The sequence below is a fragment of the Momordica charantia genome, assembly GCF_013281855.1.
Source record: "Momordica charantia cultivar OHB3-1 chromosome 8 unlocalized genomic scaffold, Mcharantia_2.0 BLBB01000008.1, whole genome shotgun sequence".
NCBI lineage: Eukaryota > Viridiplantae > Streptophyta > Magnoliopsida > Cucurbitales > Cucurbitaceae > Momordica > Momordica charantia.
In genome coordinates this window covers 7,814,467-7,832,260 of record NW_028275166.1, presented here as the reverse complement: position 1 = coordinate 7,832,260, position 17,794 = coordinate 7,814,467, and the positions used below count along the sequence as shown (strand labels likewise).

At 34.5% G+C, this 17,794-nt stretch overlaps 3 protein-coding genes across 3 annotated transcripts; 2 read left to right on the top strand and 1 right to left on the bottom strand.

Moving 5' to 3' along the window:
- Positions 1 to 721: 721 nt before the first annotated feature.
- Positions 722 to 7,818, top strand: LOC111020962 (Molecular chaperone Hsp40/DnaJ family protein). Its single transcript, XM_022297768.2, has 11 exons — positions 722 to 1,204; positions 2,136 to 2,204; positions 2,474 to 2,563; positions 2,674 to 2,795; positions 3,675 to 3,870; positions 4,085 to 4,260; positions 4,573 to 4,702; positions 5,121 to 5,281; positions 5,822 to 5,919; positions 6,561 to 6,654; positions 7,457 to 7,818. Exons 1-11 carry the CDS (start codon positions 890 to 892, stop codon positions 7,500 to 7,502), a joined length of 1,497 nt encoding a protein of 498 aa, XP_022153460.1. The 5' UTR covers positions 722 to 889; the 3' UTR covers positions 7,503 to 7,818.
- Positions 7,819 to 7,982: 164 nt separating this feature from the next.
- LOC111020963 (homoserine O-acetyltransferase) lies at positions 7,983 to 10,061 on the bottom strand. The gene is made up of 2 exons (XM_022297769.2): positions 9,710 to 10,061; positions 7,983 to 8,308 (listed from the first exon to the last, which is right to left on the bottom strand). The coding sequence occupies exons 1-2, from the start codon at positions 9,941 to 9,943 to the stop codon at positions 8,117 to 8,119; spliced, it is 426 nt and encodes a 141-aa protein (XP_022153461.1). The 5' UTR covers positions 9,944 to 10,061; the 3' UTR covers positions 7,983 to 8,116.
- Positions 10,062 to 11,030: 969 nt separating this feature from the next.
- Positions 11,031 to 16,428, top strand: LOC111020969 (signal recognition particle subunit SRP54 2). Its single transcript, XM_022297774.2, has 9 exons — positions 11,031 to 11,408; positions 12,772 to 12,871; positions 13,265 to 13,418; positions 13,831 to 13,981; positions 14,063 to 14,211; positions 14,600 to 14,700; positions 14,784 to 14,941; positions 15,534 to 15,651; positions 15,762 to 16,428. The coding sequence occupies exons 1-9, from the start codon at positions 11,178 to 11,180 to the stop codon at positions 16,088 to 16,090; spliced, it is 1,491 nt and encodes a 496-aa protein (XP_022153466.1). The 5' UTR covers positions 11,031 to 11,177; the 3' UTR covers positions 16,091 to 16,428.
- Positions 16,429 to 17,794: the final 1,366 nt, after the last annotated feature.

Here is a 17,794-nt window from a genome sequence, read left to right as displayed (position 1 = left end):
GGAAGTTATCTGAACCAAGATGCAGCATATATGAAGAGTCATCTCAAGAGATCACAGGCAGGTGTCTTATCCAATTATATGCTTGATAACTCTTCAAAATGTCCAGAATCGGAGTCACATACCATACATAAATAGTGTTGTCTTTGATTTTGTCATCTTCAACAACACTATCAGCATCTGACGGGGAGATCCTCGACACCCGACCATCGTCTTCCATCACATAAACCAATGAGGAAGAAGAATCATCTCTGGAAATCGCCTCATCATAGATGAACTGGAACAAAACAAAGAGAAACATCATTTGAAAAAACTAGATTGAAAGAAAACGCTCATCCCTAGGCTACTGGCCGCCCCTCCCACTTTTGGCTCTAACTCCTCTAAAAATACATAAAGGAGAGAAAACATATTCTAGCTTGATGGTAAATAAAAATGAAGATTTTTTTTAATAATAACAATTTGAAGATATAGGGGATCGAACTTGAAGAAGTACATACCAATTATCACCGCTCATGTTCATAAAAATGAAGATTTGAACCTCGCTGGAAGAAAGAATTAAAATTTTATGTTGTTTGAGACTTTGAGATTTAGAAAATAGGTACTAAAAGTCTAAAAGATATTTTTTAAAAAAAAGAAAGAGGAGAAAAAAGAAGACCTAAAATCTCCCATTGGACAGCATAAACAAAATTAAAGAATTAAAACAGTGGCATTACGTGTAATAACAAAAATCACACCACATCTCTCGAGTTTCGATCCCCTTCGTCTGCTCTTCTGCTCCTCCTGCCCTCCACTGTCTCGGAAGCGAGCCTAAACTTCCAGTTCCCACCAAAACGATGAACAATCGCACCCATTTCTCCTCAATTTAGCATTCTCAGCAAACCCATTTCCTTTAATGGCCGCTGCATCTCTTTCCCTCCTTCCTTCTCCCCTCACCTTCCCCCCCTCCGACCGTTTCTCCGCTTCTTCTTCTTCCGCTTCCTCTTCTTCCTTCTTCTCCGCCGGAACCCACCTCAGGTTCAACAACAACTTCCTCTCTGCGCATTCTTCCCCTTCTTCTTCCAATCCCCAATTTAATAAACGGGTCTTGCCAAGACGGGGCCTGCGATTCGTTGTTAGAGCTTCTGGGGACTATTATGCCACTCTCGGGATCCCCAAGTCTGCCAATAGCAAGGAAATTAAGGCCGCTTATCGGAGATTGGCACGTCAGGTACTGAATTTTGTCAGGCTCTTTTTTTCTTTATCTAATTTGATTATCTTGATCAAGCGGGAGGGTAGTTGCCAAGAATTTCATCTCAAGGGAAATGAATTTCTGGGAAAATGTGTTTCTGTAAGTTTGAGCTCTCGATGCCATCTTTGGAGTTGGACTACTTCGTCTACTATTACGTCTAATAGCGATTAATGATCCTAATGCTTCATGAGAATATGGGTTGTGGAGAATATACAAATTGGGGTGGATTTCTTTGTGAATCTTTGGCGTCATTGCCCTACCCATATATATGGACGATCGCTTTGTGGTTCCCTGCTTCTTAGTATTGTTTCTTTTAACCGTGGGCAGGAATAGCTTTCTTGAACTGAGTTCAAAGTTCCAGGAAAAAAAGTAACGGCTTACAAAAAAAATTAGTATATTTGTAGTGTTATAAATAATGAGATAATGAAAATTTAACGAAATGAGGGCTTGTTGAAAAAAATAAATAAATAAAGCTTCAACGTAATCACCTTATAGAGGGCACCTTGCCTCTGGTGAGGCGAGGCACCTTCATCAAGCCTTGTGCATTGGTGCACTTTTCATAACAATGCTTCCTTATATTCATCATTTTAGGTTTAAATTAAACAGTTAACATATTTTTAAAAACTTTTCCAACTCGAGAAGTAACCGTTCACTTATTATCAGCCAAAAGTTTTGTTGTTTGGTTACTTGTTCCCTTATTTTGACTGAAAATAAGAAACCAATGACAATTATATTTGTGCACATTCCTCTTATTTGGTGCTTAACAACTAAATTTTTAGATAAGCTCAATATCAAGGGAATTTGTGAATCCTATAACTCTGTTATTAATAGTTTGTTCTTAATAAGGTTGCTTGCCATCTTGACTTTTTTTTTCTATTTCTTTTTTTAATTATCTCTCTCTTCTCTCAAGTATCACCCTGATGTCAACAAAGAACCAGGAGCAACTGAGAAATTTAAAGAGATCAGTGCTGCTTATGAGGTATGGTTGAGGAAAAAAGTTAATCATATTGCATGTGGTGCACGTTCTCAGAAATTTCATTTCAAGTTACAAGTATATCTGAAATGTTTAATCTTCCAGTCTTCTTTTTTAATATTTAAATCTATGGAATGTTTTTTAACTATCTGTGTTTACTGTCTCCTCCAAATTGATTGTTTCTGAAAGTTGGTTTCTTCACTTGGAGCACTCTATCCTTCCATATTTTCATACTTATCATATTGTCCTTTGAATCTCAAGTACCATGCTGTCAGGTTCTTTCAGATGATAAGAAGCGGGCTTTGTATGACCAATATGGTGAAGCTGGAATTAAGAGTACAGTAGGGGGATCAAGTGCTTATACGGTATTGGTTGATATTTATCTTCTCTAATTCCTTAGGGAAATAAAGCTTCCTGCTTGATGCACTTTTGCATCAAGAAATATTGGGGCTTATATAATATATTATTGTTGCAGACTAATCCATTTGATTTATTTGAGACGTTCTTTGGCCCAAGCATGGGAGGATTTGGTGGTATGGATCCAAATGCGTTCCGCACACGGCGTAGTAGTACTGTTACTAAGGGTGAAGACATTCGGTGAGTCAGTGTGACAAATGCTTGAAACATACAAGGCATTGTTTTATTTACTTGGGAAAATTTTACAATGCATGATATAACCTGAATTCCCTTCTCTCCTACCACTTCCTACCTCCATAAGAATCAGGAAGTGACCTATTAATTTTTAAAAATTTTCAGAAACTCATTCTTAATTATCTTTGGTACTTGCTGGATTGATTTGTCACTTGATCTCCCTCTTTCTTAAATTTATGTAGTAAGTTGAATGATATTTTGATGCTAAGTGCTAACATAGATTTGAGGTAAATGCCTATATAAAAAAGGTCGGGCATGGCAAGCCACGCTAACCTGTGCTCTTGCCAAATTGGGTAGTTGCCATGGTTGCCAATTTGTCATATTTGCATGTGATTGGCTTTTGCTCATAAAAAGAGTGTATGAAGCAAATGCGTTTTGACGGCTTAAAGTTTTCTTATTATCTGGCATAATACAGAGGGACATTTAAGAAAATATACATGGAAAAAAGCCATCAAACCATCTTCTTCCTCTCTTCCTTAAAATTCTGCTCCAAAGTTGAAACTTGAAACAGGGAACTTCTTTTACATTGACAGTATCAGACTTGATTTTAGTATATTGTAATTTCTCTATTGCCAAGCGAACAATTCTAGCATGGTTTTTTGTTGTCATAATTTTCCAACATCCACTAAATTTTTTTGGGAAAGAAATAGTCATTCATAATAATGAATTATAACAAATTGGTGACTAGAATAACATCTACTTCAATTGGTTACATGTTTCTTGATTCTGTCTTCAATCAGTAGGAAATTATTCCTTTATAATTCAATAAACTGTTTTAACCTATAAAATTGACTATTAAATGACTGCTCAATATTTTGAGTCCAGTTATGACATCAATTTAGGATATTCCGAAGCCATATTTGGATCGGAGAAAGAATTTGAGCTCTCCCATCTGGAAACGTGTGAAGTCTGCTCAGGTACTGGATCTAAGGTAGGCTCCAAAATGAGGATATGCTCAACATGTGGGGGGAGAGGTCAAGTTATGAGAACCGAGCAAACACCATTTGGCTTGTTTTCACAGGTATAGGTGGCACTGTTGCTTGAGAATTTGCAAATTTGTTTATATTCTATCTTTCGCTCTATCAGTGTTCCGTTTTACATGATTGGAATCCCTTATCTACTGTTGACTATCAGGGATAGTTTTGTGTATGTTTACACCAACTTTTTTTTTTTTTTTTTAATGATCTTTTCTAATCACTGATCAAAATAGTGCGTTGGTACAATGCTTATGTCAGGTTTCTGTATGTCCAAATTGTGGTGGCAATGGTGAAGTCATATCTGAATTCTGTCGGAAGTGTTCTGGTGAAGGGCGTGTTCGGGTTAAGAAAAGCATCAAGGTTAAAGTTCCTCCTGGTGTTAGTGCAGGCAGTATCCTAAGAGTTGCAGGAGAGGGTGATGCTGGACCCAAAGGGTATGAGGATAAGTTTTTCACTTTTGATTAAATATTTTAGGGCAATGTATATCTTTTTCCTCTTATAAATATCTGTTCGCCTAGATGCTATGCTTCCAATTCATAGCCTTGTGAGGCACTAACTTGTCCTCATGTGTCCTTGAAATGTAATATTTGTATGAACTTCCTGCATATATTTGCATGGCCTTGAGATACCTTTATTTGATGATCAAGAACGGCCCCTTCATTTTGGTTGTTTGTGGCTTTCTTTTGAGGTTTTATTCTCAAGTTCTCATTCAAATAAGTAAGCCATCTAGCCTTTTTCTTTGCCAGGGGCCCTCCAGGAGATCTCTTTGTGTATCTTGATGTCGAAGAGATTCCCGGAATTCAAAGAGATGGCATCAATCTTTACTCAACAATATCTATTAGTTATCTGGATGCCATTATGGGATCTGTTGTCAAGGTGGACTATTACTAATTTTTTTTCATAACAAATGATTTATGCATTTTGTTTAACTTTTTTCTCTAAAGGGTTTAATCTTATTCTAGCTAGATATAAGTTTATAATTAAACTCCAGAAGTATTTGGATGGGTAGCCATTGTTCAGTGTGTAATTGTGCATTGGCCTCCTGCAAGCGTGTACAAGTGAATAGATGTTTGTGATACCTTTAGATTGAGACGCTTACTAATAATGATTTCCCTTCGAGTGTCACTGTCTATTATGAGCTTTTCTTTGTCGTGTTCGATATCATTACAACCTTTGTTTTGTAAAATTAACTACTGGTTAATCACTTTGTTCCTATAGGACTTCATTATCTGGTGTATAAGTGCAGCAATGTCATGGGATTTCGTATGAAATATTCTTTTTTTATGATCTACAGGTAAAGACTGTTGAAGGAATGGCTGAACTGCAAATTCCGCCTGGTACTCAGCCTGGCGATGTTCTTGTCCTTGCAAAGAAAGGTGTTCCGAAGCTGAATAAGCCATCTATTCGGGGCGACCACTTATTCACAATCAAAGTAACCATACCAAACCGTATCAGGTAAAAAGATAAAAGTCGTGTTGAAAGATAGAATTTTCTTGGATATGACACATGTTCTTAAATAGTTGGATACAATGGAAACGTTTGACATTGGTTCGTACTGATTTGGAAATGAATGAGATCTGCTGAGCCATTTATAGCAAGTTCGTGGTGACTTTTTAAAAAAATATATTTTTAGAAAAAAGTGCTATTACTATGCAGCTAATTTTTGAAAAGTGATTTTAGTGGACTAAAATCACTTTTTATCCTTCCAAAAGTCATCCCAAACTCACCCTTAAACTTCTAAAACCATTTCATAATTTAGTCGGGTGGAAAAACCGTTAGACCTTGATATAATTCACCACATGCGTGTTTTCCTGCTCTGAGTCTTGTTTTCTGAAATATCATTGGGGGCTATATGTACACTTACTAGGCTATGCGACGTAAATCTTATTTATCCTTGCTAATACTATTCAGCCTGCTTATTTCTCCCTTCTCATTTGTTAGCCCTTCTCATTTGTTAGTGTTTATAAACGATGCCCATTTTTGTTTTGTTTCCAGTGAAAAAGAGCGCGAATTGCTTGAAGAGCTTGCTTCGCTGAACAACACTGCTGGGAGCCGTTTCAAAACTCGCCAAAAATCCCAACCACAACCAACTAGTAAGCAATATTTACAGTTTTTTACTGCAATTTTTTGTACGACCTCATACCCAGAAATTTCATGTATATAATCGAATAGGAAGCCAGAGAAGTTTGAACCTCAAACATAAAGGTGTCCTTTGATAACTATTTTTAATTTTTAATTTTTTAATTTTAAAAACTATGTTGGGTTTTGTTCATTTTCATTAGTAAGTTTTTTTTTTTACTCCAAAATATATTTTAGTTCTTAGCCAAATTTCAAAAACAATTTTTTTTTTGTCTTCAGATTTCGCCCTTAGATTTTGAAAATGTTTATTAAAACTATATAACAAAACAAAGGAACAGATAGGCAAAAGTAATATTTCAAAACTTAATTTTTTAAAGATAAAAAAGAAAACAAAGGAACACATGAAGTATTATTTCTAAGCTTAATTTTTTAAAGACAAAAAATAAAAAAACGAGATGGTTATTAAACGGGACCAAAACCTTTGAATGTCATGGTGTGCAATTTAGCTATTGGGTGTTTGATTGCTAATTGATATTTTTCTTCCCTTCCTCTCCTTATTAGTTTACCTTTCCATAGACTATAATTACTGGCAATAAATTTTCACTTTCACACACATTATCAATATTGGAGTTCTTAGAATTGATTACATTTACAGATAAAATTACAGAAAGTGAGGTAAAATCAGCTGCCGATAGTACTGATGAGGAGGACTCAAATGATCTATGGAAGAAAGTGCAAGATTTTGCTGGGTATTCTCTCTTTTATATGCTTTGAACTACACCTTTCTTCTTGAATCTGATTATAACTAGTAAACTAGGGAACTTGTTTTACTTTTAAATTTAAACATGCTGCCCTCATGGGCTATTATCCTGCCAATTGCAATTTCTGGGAAATATTTATCTCATTTGTTCTTTTCCTTCTAAGGAAATCATTCTGGACCTCTGGTTATTTAGTCCATCTGCAAGTTCATTATATTTCGAGTAAAATGTTTGTATTCATGCTGGATCTTCATGTTTTAGTAGAAAGAAGGTCCAATATGACATGTTGCTGCAGCATGGTGTGAAGAATAAATTCGTGCTTTTCCATCATTCGTGCAAATATATTGCTAATTGCTACTGCTGATACTTAGACTGTCTTATTCATGGGTAGGCATACATGGTAGCCATTAAATTATGGACCTTTTTTTACTTGAAGCCTAATGATAGTAAATATTTACCTTTCTCAATCTTTTTCGTTTTATTTTTTTTATGTTTGGATTTAAATGGCAATGATACGAAAGAGGAAAAGGGGAGAAAAATTCAAATCCACCTGAGTTTATACTTTGTGCCTAAAATATTTATTTGTTTGCCTTGCTGAATTGGTGCCCAACTGGATGGTCATCTTTCTGGTTTTACTTGTAAGTGCCCAGGTTTGCCTTCTGAAAGAACAATTGGGCACTGTCATCTTTGCTATGTTTGAGTAAAATTGTTTAAAGACCAAAAATGTGGTTGCTTACACTTCAAACTTCATGAGTGATGTTGTATTTAAGCAAAAATAAATTGGAACTTGCAGGTCTGTAGCTAATGGAGCTCTAAAATGGCTGAAAGACAACCTTTAGCCTTATGTGTATAATTTGGCTTGGTTGAAAGCGAACGATGTTTATGAGTTCTTGTTCAACCTCTTCGGCTCTAGATTTTACTCCTACCCAATAATGGCTCAAAGACACCATCTGGCCATTTTCTTTGAGGTGTTTTCTTCAGGCTCTACCAGGGGTGACATTGTCCTCAGAGTGAATGTTCTTTAACTTTTTTGAAGTGAAGTGAAGTTTTTGTAAGTCTCTCAAGTTTATGGTAATGATTAGAATTACATTTTCAGACTCACATTCATTTGTAACCATTCAAGGTATAAGAATAACGTTCATTTTGACCTGTTAAGATTGGGAGTCTGGAGAAAATCGAGGAGAGTCCATTCTGAAGTTAAAATTGAGGTATCTAGTTCTGTCTTCTTAACGTTGACAATCAAATATCAATGATGTAAGGGTATGATTTCGACTCTTAGTTTACAAATGGAGATGATCAAGCAAACAGGACAGCAAAACTGTAAACAAGTGCTTCATTAATTTTCAATTTCAAAGTGCTTTTGGATGGTTTTTAAACACTTCATGTTAAATATTTGTATATGCTCACAATTCAGAAGCACTTTCCAAAAAAAAAAAATGGAAGCACTAGATTGTTAGCTTTGTCTCTCTTCACGACTTTGCTTGATCAAAAGCCATATGGCTAGAACAACAGGAGTTGATATCATAATAAGAGCTTGTACCAAGTTGGGTTTAGCTATATCTGGAAAGATTATGCTTCCATACTTGATTCCAGCTCCCCCTGCTATGGAACCAGCCACCAGTTTCAACAAAAATTGCACATCCTCCTGCATGGTACAGAGTCAAGTGAGACAAGGGAAGAACCCAGAAACTATGCATGATTTCAGGTACAAAATGTTACAAATTGAGTAACTACGTTATGAAGAAACCAAATGGCATTATCCTGACTCAATATGCCATGTTTTCCTCATAAATTTGATTTAACTGAACTGTTGGTTTCGTCTTGAGTACCGAGAAAAAAGTTTCCAAGGGGTTGTCAGGTCATACGCTTGAACTTGATTCGAGGCAAGTCTATGTTTAGTATGCATGTTTGCTTATTCCAAATTGCCACTTTGCTAATCTCATGGAGAACAAAATTTATACTTTAGTTTTCGTAAATTTAGACATCTCCATCTTGAATCAAGTAGACTTCGAATCAGCACTTATTTTCTCTAGAAGGTAACATGAAGTATTAGTATCCTTTTCAAGTCAAAGTTTGAATCTCTGTCCCCACGTTTGGAATGCTATTACAAAATCTATTACTCAACGTTTGGAATGCTATTACAAAATCTATTACTCAAAGTATTTGGTTATTGAAAATCTTAAATATATTATGGCATTAGCAAGTAACTTAACATGTTAACCTCTTGCCACATGGAACTAATCTGGTTCCCTCAAATTTTGGGTCATTTGGATGCAGTATTCATAGATTCCAGCCAAGAAAGATTAAAATCTAGAATTCCTATGTCAAAGATCATATACCTACCAAACCGATGGGGCTAATACAACTAAAAGTGAACTATTTTTAAAAAATGATAACAATAAATTCAATTAAAGTAAATTACTGTTCAAACTAATCGAAACCCTATCAGATAATAAGAGGTTGATTTGATTTGATATGCTTAGTTAATTATAATTCAAGCAGAAGTTAACCCCACAAAATAAGATTTGGAAAATAGTAGTTTTAGATCTTACCCCGTTATAACATAGCCAAGAACATATAAATAAGAGGGGTCCTCCATGATTATTTCGAATTAATTGAATTATGAAGATAGTCTTGAACGAACTTGTTGAAAAACTAATTGGACACGTTATCAAGTTAAGAGAGACTGAATTAGATAAACCATCACCTAAGTTGAATGCATTTCTTCATTTATGAGCCAACGTTATCAATATGAAATCCATGATTTTTCCAGGTTCGACATTTGACAAGATGAACTCGAACAACAAGTAAATAATGTAGCTGGTTAACACAATTCCAGATCTCGTTGTCCAATTCAATACTAAAATTTGGTTAACCAGAGAATTTTATCGATTTCTCCCCAATTCAGTCTAAATTCAGCTATTTAGCCCTCAAATTACCAGGTAGAATTGAAGAAAACTGAAGTTTCTTTAAATGCCAAACCAACAATTCGCAAAGGGTATGTTCTTATTTCGAGAGACAAACGACAAGTAGCGGAAACGCGAACCTGATTGATGAAATCGCCGGCGCCGGTGTCGTCGCTGCCGCTCGAATTTCCTCCTTCTCCTCTGGTTTCGGGATCGAGTGCTCGAATGGCAGAAACTTTCGGCCATGTATTGAGAGTGCAATTGGGATAGCGAACTGTTAGTCTGGTGAAGTTCGTCGCCTTCTTTTCTGGTTTGACCGGAGCCGGAATGCCGATCTTCAAGGCTCCCGTCGCCGTCGCCGCCGTCGCTGCCATCTTCTCTAATCTCTTCCTTTCTTTTAACGGCGACCGCGAAATTATCTATGCTCTGCTTCAGTCTGTTCCCGTCGGGGTGCCACGTCTTCAAACTTCTGTTTGGTTCACTCCTTTTCCATCAAATGAGATATTTTATTTTAATTTTTATAATAAAAGTTTGGATTTTATTTATTATTATTTTTGTTACATCATATTCAAACTCACAAACTTAGAGATAGATATTTTAATAGTTTTTATTTGGCCTAATTATATTTCTAAAAATTTATAATAAGTTATTAAATTTTTAATTTTATATCGAATTAATTACTAAATGATTATGCCAAAACGAGCATAGTTCAGCGGTAACTGACGTATACCTCCAACCAAGAGGTCATCACGTCTACATGTTGTACTAAAATAAATTGAGCGGTTAATTCTTTAGTTTTTAGTGGATTTTTGTCACTTTCCTGGTTAAAATTATTTAATTACATGAAATAACTTTGTATATGTTAATGTAATTTTAATTTTAATTGTTTTTAAAACATTACTAACCATAGTTTTAAAAAGTTTCTAAATACGGATGAAATTTATGTTTTCAGATTTTTAATTTAAAACTTTAAAATATGTAGTTACATTTAAAATATGAAAACTTTAATAAGTATACTATTTATTTTTATAAATTCTTTCACTTTCTTTTTAAAGTTAAAATATGTAAAATACAATATATTATAAGAATTATGATTGAAGAGAAAAATAAAAAATTAAACCATGTAAAATATAATATATCATAAATTAATACGAATTATGAAGAAAATAAAAATATTTACAATAAAGAGGTTGTCAATTATACCATCCCACAGGTTGTATTAAAAAAGAAAATAAAAATAAAAATAAATTTATTATTTTTAAATTCAATTTCAAAATATGAAATACAATTCCGTTTTGGAACCGAATTTGAAAAGATTAAAGATAAAACTTGAGAAAAACCACAAAGATTAGGAATACTATCCAAAGAGAAATAGTAAATAAATCTAAGGCACAAGGCTGCGATCCCGTGCGGGCAGGCCCATCATATAAATATGATAAAACATTTGGTTTTGTTTTTCTGCAATCGGATTTTCATTCCACCACTCCGCATCGGACCGGAAGGCGAACGTCGTTCAATTGCTGTGAAACCCCCAAATCGGAACCCTATTTTCAAAACCTCGCTTAATTGACCAACAATTCGAATTCGGGGTTCGAAGAATCAGCGAAGATGGTGTTAGCACAGCTAGGGGGGAGCATCTCTCGTGCTCTCCAGCAGATGAGCAATGCGACGGTGATCGACGAGAAGGTTCTGAACGAATGTCTCAACGAGATCACCCGCGCTCTTCTTCAATCCGATGTCCAATTCAAGCTCGTCCGCGACATGCAGACCAATATTAAGAAAATCGTCAATCTAGATGACCTTGCCGCCGGTCACAACAAGCGCAAGATCATTCAACAAGTATGTTTCGTTTACTATTTTCTCCATCTTCACGTTTCGAGCCAGGAGTTATTGTATTCTTTGTTGTTTTTATTTCTGATTATTTGGTGTTGTAGAGGTAATTTATGAATTAAAGTTGGTTATGAGAGTTGTAGCTGAATTCAGAACTACTTTCTAAATTCATGACCCCAAGGTGGGGGATCATGTACTCGAGAATTTAAGGGAAACGCAAAATCTTGCTGAGCTTAACTAATGATTTCTTTCTTTTTTTTTTTTTTTGGTCGAAGTTTATTAAATGACATGTTTCGAGCTCAGTATACTTTAGGGTTGCTGTTCCGATTTTTGTTCAGTTCTCCAAATTTTCAAAGTAAAACAAAAATTCTGCTGTAGTGATACTTCCGGGGGCATCATTGTTCGACTCTTGAGTTTTGTTCTATTTTAGAGATGGTTTTAGGCTGTTTCAACTTATCCATTCACTTTGGCTGCTTGGATGATCGGCCTGTTTGGATTACTGGTGTTTATGGCCTTGCCACCCACAGGATGAGAGATGTATTTTGGAATGAGTTGGGTAGCCTTTTTGGTTTTCATGGTCATTGTTGGTGTTTAGTTGGGGATTGCAATGTTACTAGACTTTCTTTCCTTTAGGGGATCGAACCACCAAGTCTATGAGGGCTCTCGATAGGTTTATTGAAGATTAGATCATCCTCTCCTGAATGAGTCTTTCACTTGGTCTTGTCTTTGCTCAACGTTGGTGAGCTGTATACTAGACCTATTTCGTATTCTAGATGTTGGATGGACGTTTTTAAGAATGCTAAACAATCTTTAAATTAACTTCATATTATTGGCCTATATTTTTCTGTACTTGTTTTGTTAAAAGGGTCTTGTTCCCTTTTGAATGACTTGGATGAAAGGAGTGGTCTCTCAAAAAGTAAGAAAGTAGAGGGTTAATCACTGCAATGAGTATGACCTTTTGATTAAAAAGGAGGAAACAAGTTGGAGGTAAAAGAAAAACTGAAGGGGATAAAGGAAGTTGATTGCAATACTTCCTTTTTTTTTTTTACAGAGAAACTGATTTTTATTACTAACCAAGGTTCATTTGCAACTGTCATTGCGGGAAGATGATACATACCTTATCATTTTTTACAACTATTTCTAATATTAAAACCATACTGATAATTACTCTATCTGCTGGTTACTTTTACCATATTATAATTCCACCTTTTTCATTGAACATTACATTTGTTTTGGCAGACATCTTTTAAAACTCGTGCTTTGTACAGAATCCATCTAATGCAACTCTTATCTCATCTATTTTAAAATTACCTATTTTGTACTAGTTATTTGTAAGCTGGTTTTATATAGGTTTTCTTTTCTCCCTCCGTAGGCTGTATTTAACGAATTGTGCAAAATGCTGGATCCTGGAAAGCCTTCTTTTACGCCAAAGAAAGGAAAAACAAGTGTTGTCATGTTTGTTGGATTGCAAGGTATGTCAGCTGTAGGATTGTTATTTGATTTCAGTATCTGTTTTATTATCTACTTAAATGTGCGTGATTAGTAGAGGTGCGCGCAAGCTGGCCCGTACACATGGATATTAAAAAAAAAAATTATCCACTTAAATGTGGCACCATAGCATTATGAATGACATAGGGTTGGTTGGTATTATCATCATTCATCACTATTTGAGTTTGACAAGATGAAATCTAAAGTTGTTATCTGGAGTTTTCCTAACCACGATGGAGTATTTGAAAGATTTCTTGTTATATGTTCATTTGGATGAATTATATTTGTTTAATTTGTAAAATAATTTCTTTTACTCTCTTCACTTTTTCATGTATGTAATTGATTAGCCTGTACTTTTTAAATTTTCTAAAATTCAGGGTCTGGGAAAACCACAACATGTACGAAGTATGCTTTTTATCATCAGAAGAAAGGCTGGAAGCCGGCTTTGGTGTGTGCAGATACATTTAGAGCTGGTGCTTTTGATCAATTGAAGCAGAATGCGACCAAAGCAAAGATTCCCTTCTATGGAAGGTATTACACTTATATTATTGAGTTGACTTTGTATTTCATTGATCATAAAGAATAGAAACTATATATGAGGGGGTGGTTTTACCAAACTAATAATTTAGTAATTCTTCTACTGCATCCTCTTTGCTTGCATTGCTCCTTGTGTTTGGTAATATTGGATCTTCTAGGTTTCATGTTTCTATGTTGTTTGTCTTCTGGTAGAGGGTGGGTGAGGTATGGAAGAATATATAGTTCTAGTTTATGGTTCCTCAGTGTATCCTGGAATTTTAAAATGTGTATTCGTCTGTGTCTGTTTCCTCTCTCGTTTTAGTTTTTACTCTGACATTAAAGTTTTCTTTATCTCTGCAGCGTGCTTGATTTATTCATCAAGGTGTCATTCAATATTTCAATTATTTTTTTCTTCCCCCTTTTGTAGCTACATGGAGTCAGATCCTGTAAAAATTGCGGTGGAAGGTGTGGAGAGATTCAAGAAAGAAAATTGTGATCTCATAATTGTTGATACCAGTGGGCGTCACAAACAAGAAGCTGCTCTATTTGAAGAAATGCGTCAAGTTTCTGAAGCAACGGTATTTTTTTGTACTTGTTACTTCATTGCCATTTGACTATGATTTGTAAAATTTCCTGATTGCTCTTTTTGCCTTGTCCAGAAACCGGACCTTGTTATATTTGTCATGGATAGCAGTATTGGTCAAGCAGCGTTTGATCAAGCTCAAGCATTCAAACAAAGTGTTGCAGTTGGTGCTGTGATTGTAACCAAAATGGATGGTCACGCAAAGGGAGGTGGTGCTCTTAGTGCGTAAGTTTCAAAGCTCTTTTTCTTTTTGATGAGAAATCATACTGAAGGTCGGGAACTCCATGCAGATTGTTTTGCTAAAGCTTTATTTTGCTTTGTAGTTTGTGAGCCTCATGGAACATATCTGTTGAAATTCATCAGATTTATATTATTAAGTGCCTGAACACCTTATATGGCTTAGTAAAATTGAAGCGTAGGAAGATATCTGTCAAAATTTGTTTTACACTCAGTGCTTGATACACTGTTGTATATCCATTACATTAATGAAGTCTGTTCTCTTAAAAAAAAAGATACACTGTTGTATATTCTATCTTGATCAATGAAAGATATATGCATGAACGATAAACCATTGAGCTATATTTCTTTCTTTGTTTTCCATTTATGGTTGCAGTGTTGCCGCAACAAAGAGTCCAGTAATTTTCATCGGAACAGGAGAACATATGGATGAGTTTGAAGTTTTTGATGTTAAACCATTTGTCAGCCGTCTCCTAGGTTTTTTGTCTATTGAACCCGAACTTGTTTGCTACAGTTACCTCATGTTTCCTGTTCATTAAGCAACTGTGTTATTTGTTTAGGCATGGGAGACTGGTCTGGATTCATGGATAAAATTCATGAAGTCGTGCCAATGGATCAACAACCAGAGCTTTTGCAAAAGCTTTCAGAAGGAAATTTTACTTTGAGAATTATGTATGAGCAGTTTCAGAGCTTGCTTAAGATGGGTCCAATTAGTCAGGTATTATTCACACACGATATGATATGCACATTCTGAGAATAAGTAGGTTAACCTTTTAAAAATTTCTGAGGGAGTTTTGTGGGTATTGTGACTTAAAGGTTCGTCATAGTAAGAGATGTTTCTCTGGTTGTAATCCTTGCACTACTAACTACTAAGGTTAATGATATTGACTTGAAGCTTAGAAATACGGTCTGTTTCTTGCAAGATGATGCTCTATAGGGGAAGTGAGAGGCGTACTGTTATAATTGCTTAAGCAAGTTCACAATATGTTTTGCTTTGCATTTTTACTCAGCTCAGCAGAAGCGTTCTTTCAAGTTTCTGCAACTTTCATAGCAAATAGGTTTAAAATTTAGTCAAGCGAAGATATCGAGGTCCAAATTATTACAAGTGCTTGCTAGCCCAGTTGACAATATAAAAATTGAGAAAAACATGTGTTCTTTGAACTTATGTCTAATCTAAATACTTGGAATTCTCTGATTCCTTGCTCTGGCAAGTACATGGTCAAGCTTTTTATTCTCTGATTGCAGTTTTACTTCACATCGATTACTTCTTAAAACAGGCATAGCATTATTCTAAGAATTGGTTCATTTAGGTATTTTCAATGCTTCCTGGATTTGGTGGTGCTGAATTGATGCCAAAAGGGCGCGAAAAGGAAAGCCAGGCTAAACTAAAGCGCTACATGACCATGATGGACTCAATGACTGATGAAGGCATGTAAAAACTATCCTCGTCTGCTTCCCTTCTTTTCTTGCTACAGATGCTCAGTACCTATTGATTTGGTCGTTTATGATCCTGATACATGGATTTAATATTTCAACAGAATTGGATAGCTCAAACCCAAAGCTCATGAATGAGTCACGAATGATGCGAATAGCACGAGGTTCAGGTCGCCGTATTCAAGAAGTAATGGAAATGATGGAAGAGTACAAACGTCTTGCGAAGGTATGGAGCAAGATGAAAGGGCTGAAGATCCCAAAGAAGGGTGAAATGAGTGCGCTATCTCGAAACATGAATGCACAGCACATGAGTAAGGTCCTTCCTCCCCAGATTTTGAAGCAAATCGGCGGGATGGGCGGCCTACAGAGCTTGATGAAACAAATGGGTTCAAGTAAAGATATGATGGGAATGTTTGGGGGCGGAGACAAGTAGAGTGTTTTGATCAGAAGTTGGTTCGAGCTCTATGATTCCAACAGTTCGGGTCATCTTGCAGAATGTGTGGCAATGCCGAGCTTCTTCGTGGAAGAAGATGATGGCAACGGAGACTCTTTCACTGGATTGATTAAGCCATCGGACAAATATGTATACTTCATTTATTCACTCTAAACACGGTCGCAATGGTTCGAGCTAATTATTTTTACCCCTCTTTTGACTCGGGAATTCCACCCTCCTCCCCACAATCCCGCCGCTATGTACTTTGTTGAAGATGTTTGAAATGGAATAGAGATTTTACGCTTCTATGTCAACTAATAAAATAGAGATTTTGTTCATTTTCTACTGCATTTGTCAAAACTTCAATAGGTTTATTATTTGGGATCTTCATAACTCGGGAAGGAGCTTGTTTGTGATAGCTTTTTGTTACAGTAAAGCTTGAAAATCTTGTTCAATCTTTTTTTCTTCTTGTGGAGCTTGATTTCGTTTTTAGATATTAAACAATATTGAGCTTGTTTAGTAAAATTTCCTATTTTTTAAAATTTTTTGTTTCTTATTTTTCCTTTTTAATAAAGAAAAATAAAACTACTTTTTTGTAATTGATTTTTGTTTTTTGTTCCATAACTAACTTTTGTTTTTGTAAAATTAAAAATTTTGAATGAAGATTAAAATTTTTTAATCAAACATTAAAAAATTGTACGTTTTATTTATTTTTAAAATGTATTTTATAAGTTACAATCAAGTTTTTATTTATGTTTTAAATAAAATTAAATATAGGAGTTTCCAAAATTTATACGAACAAGTTTATTTTTAATTTTTGATTTTTAAATATTAAGTTTACAATATCATCTACTTATACAGTTATACTTGCATTAAGAAGTTTGGTTTTTCCTCTTAAAAAAAACTTTTGAAGTTTCAAAAAAAAAGGAAAACAAACTTTTGAAACTTTAACTAAATTTCAAATACAAAAAAATAAAATTTTAAAAAGTACTTCTTTCTTTCTAGTTTTGATTTAGCTATGAATTTGAAAATAGTTTTGAAACTATACTAAAACATAAACAAATAAATAAGCTTGAATAGTTAAAATTAGAAAATTAAAAAAAAAACAAAAACAAAAGCAAAAACAAAACGTTGCCAAAGGAATACTGGTTTTTTTTTTTTTTTTTGAGTCACCAAAGGAAGGCTAATTAATTGTATTTAAATAAATATAAGGAAAAATATCCCTTATTAACATTAGTTTGTTTTTTCTTTGGTATCGTGTGCTTATTTATATGAATTTTTAATTGACATCAATAAAACTAATAATATTAATAAAATTACCACATAAACTATATAAAAAATAAAAATATATTATTTAATACTAATTAATATTACAAAAATAATAAAGAAATATAATAATAATAATAATAAAGAAGTTAAAAAATTTACTTTTAGTCCCTGTGCTCTGGTCGAAAACTTTAGTTTATAACGATTAGGATCCCTGTACTTTTAAATTTGTAACAACCTAATCTATAAATTTTAATATATAACTGTTAATTCTTTGTATTTTCAATTTTTTTAGGATTTAGTATCTATCATGAAAGATATTGTTAAGATTTAGTGAGATTTCCATAAGTAGGTAAGTAGATAAGTAAACTGACGAACTATTAAATGTGTGTATAAATTACAAGGACTAAATTTTGCATAATAAAAATGGAGATTTTG

Excerpts from the sequence above, each read along its gene's own strand:
- LOC111020969 (XM_022297774.2), top strand. The coding sequence starts at position 11,178 with ATGGTGTTAGCACAGCTAGGGGGGAGCATCTCTCGTGCTCTCCAGCAG. Across the intron at positions 12,872-13,264 it reads CATGTTTGTTGGATTGCAAG|GGTCTGGGAAAACCACAACA; the intron begins GTATGTCAGCTG and ends TCTAAAATTCAG. Across the intron at positions 15,652-15,761 it reads GGACTCAATGACTGATGAAG|AATTGGATAGCTCAAACCCA; the intron begins GCATGTAAAAAC and ends ATATTTCAACAG.
- LOC111020963 (XM_022297769.2), bottom strand. The coding sequence starts at position 9,943 with ATGGCAGCGACGGCGGCGACGGCGACGGGAGCCTTGAAGATCGGCATT. Across the intron at positions 8,309-9,709 it reads CCGGCGATTTCATCAATCAG|GAGGATGTGCAATTTTTGTT; the intron begins GTTCGCGTTTCC and ends TGTACCATGCAG.
- LOC111020962 (XM_022297768.2), top strand. The coding sequence starts at position 890 with ATGGCCGCTGCATCTCTTTCCCTCCTTCCTTCTCCCCTCACCTTCCCC. Across the intron at positions 4,703-5,120 it reads TTATGGGATCTGTTGTCAAG|GTAAAGACTGTTGAAGGAAT; the intron begins GTGGACTATTAC and ends TATGATCTACAG. Across the intron at positions 5,920-6,560 it reads ATCCCAACCACAACCAACTA|ATAAAATTACAGAAAGTGAG; the intron begins GTAAGCAATATT and ends TTACATTTACAG.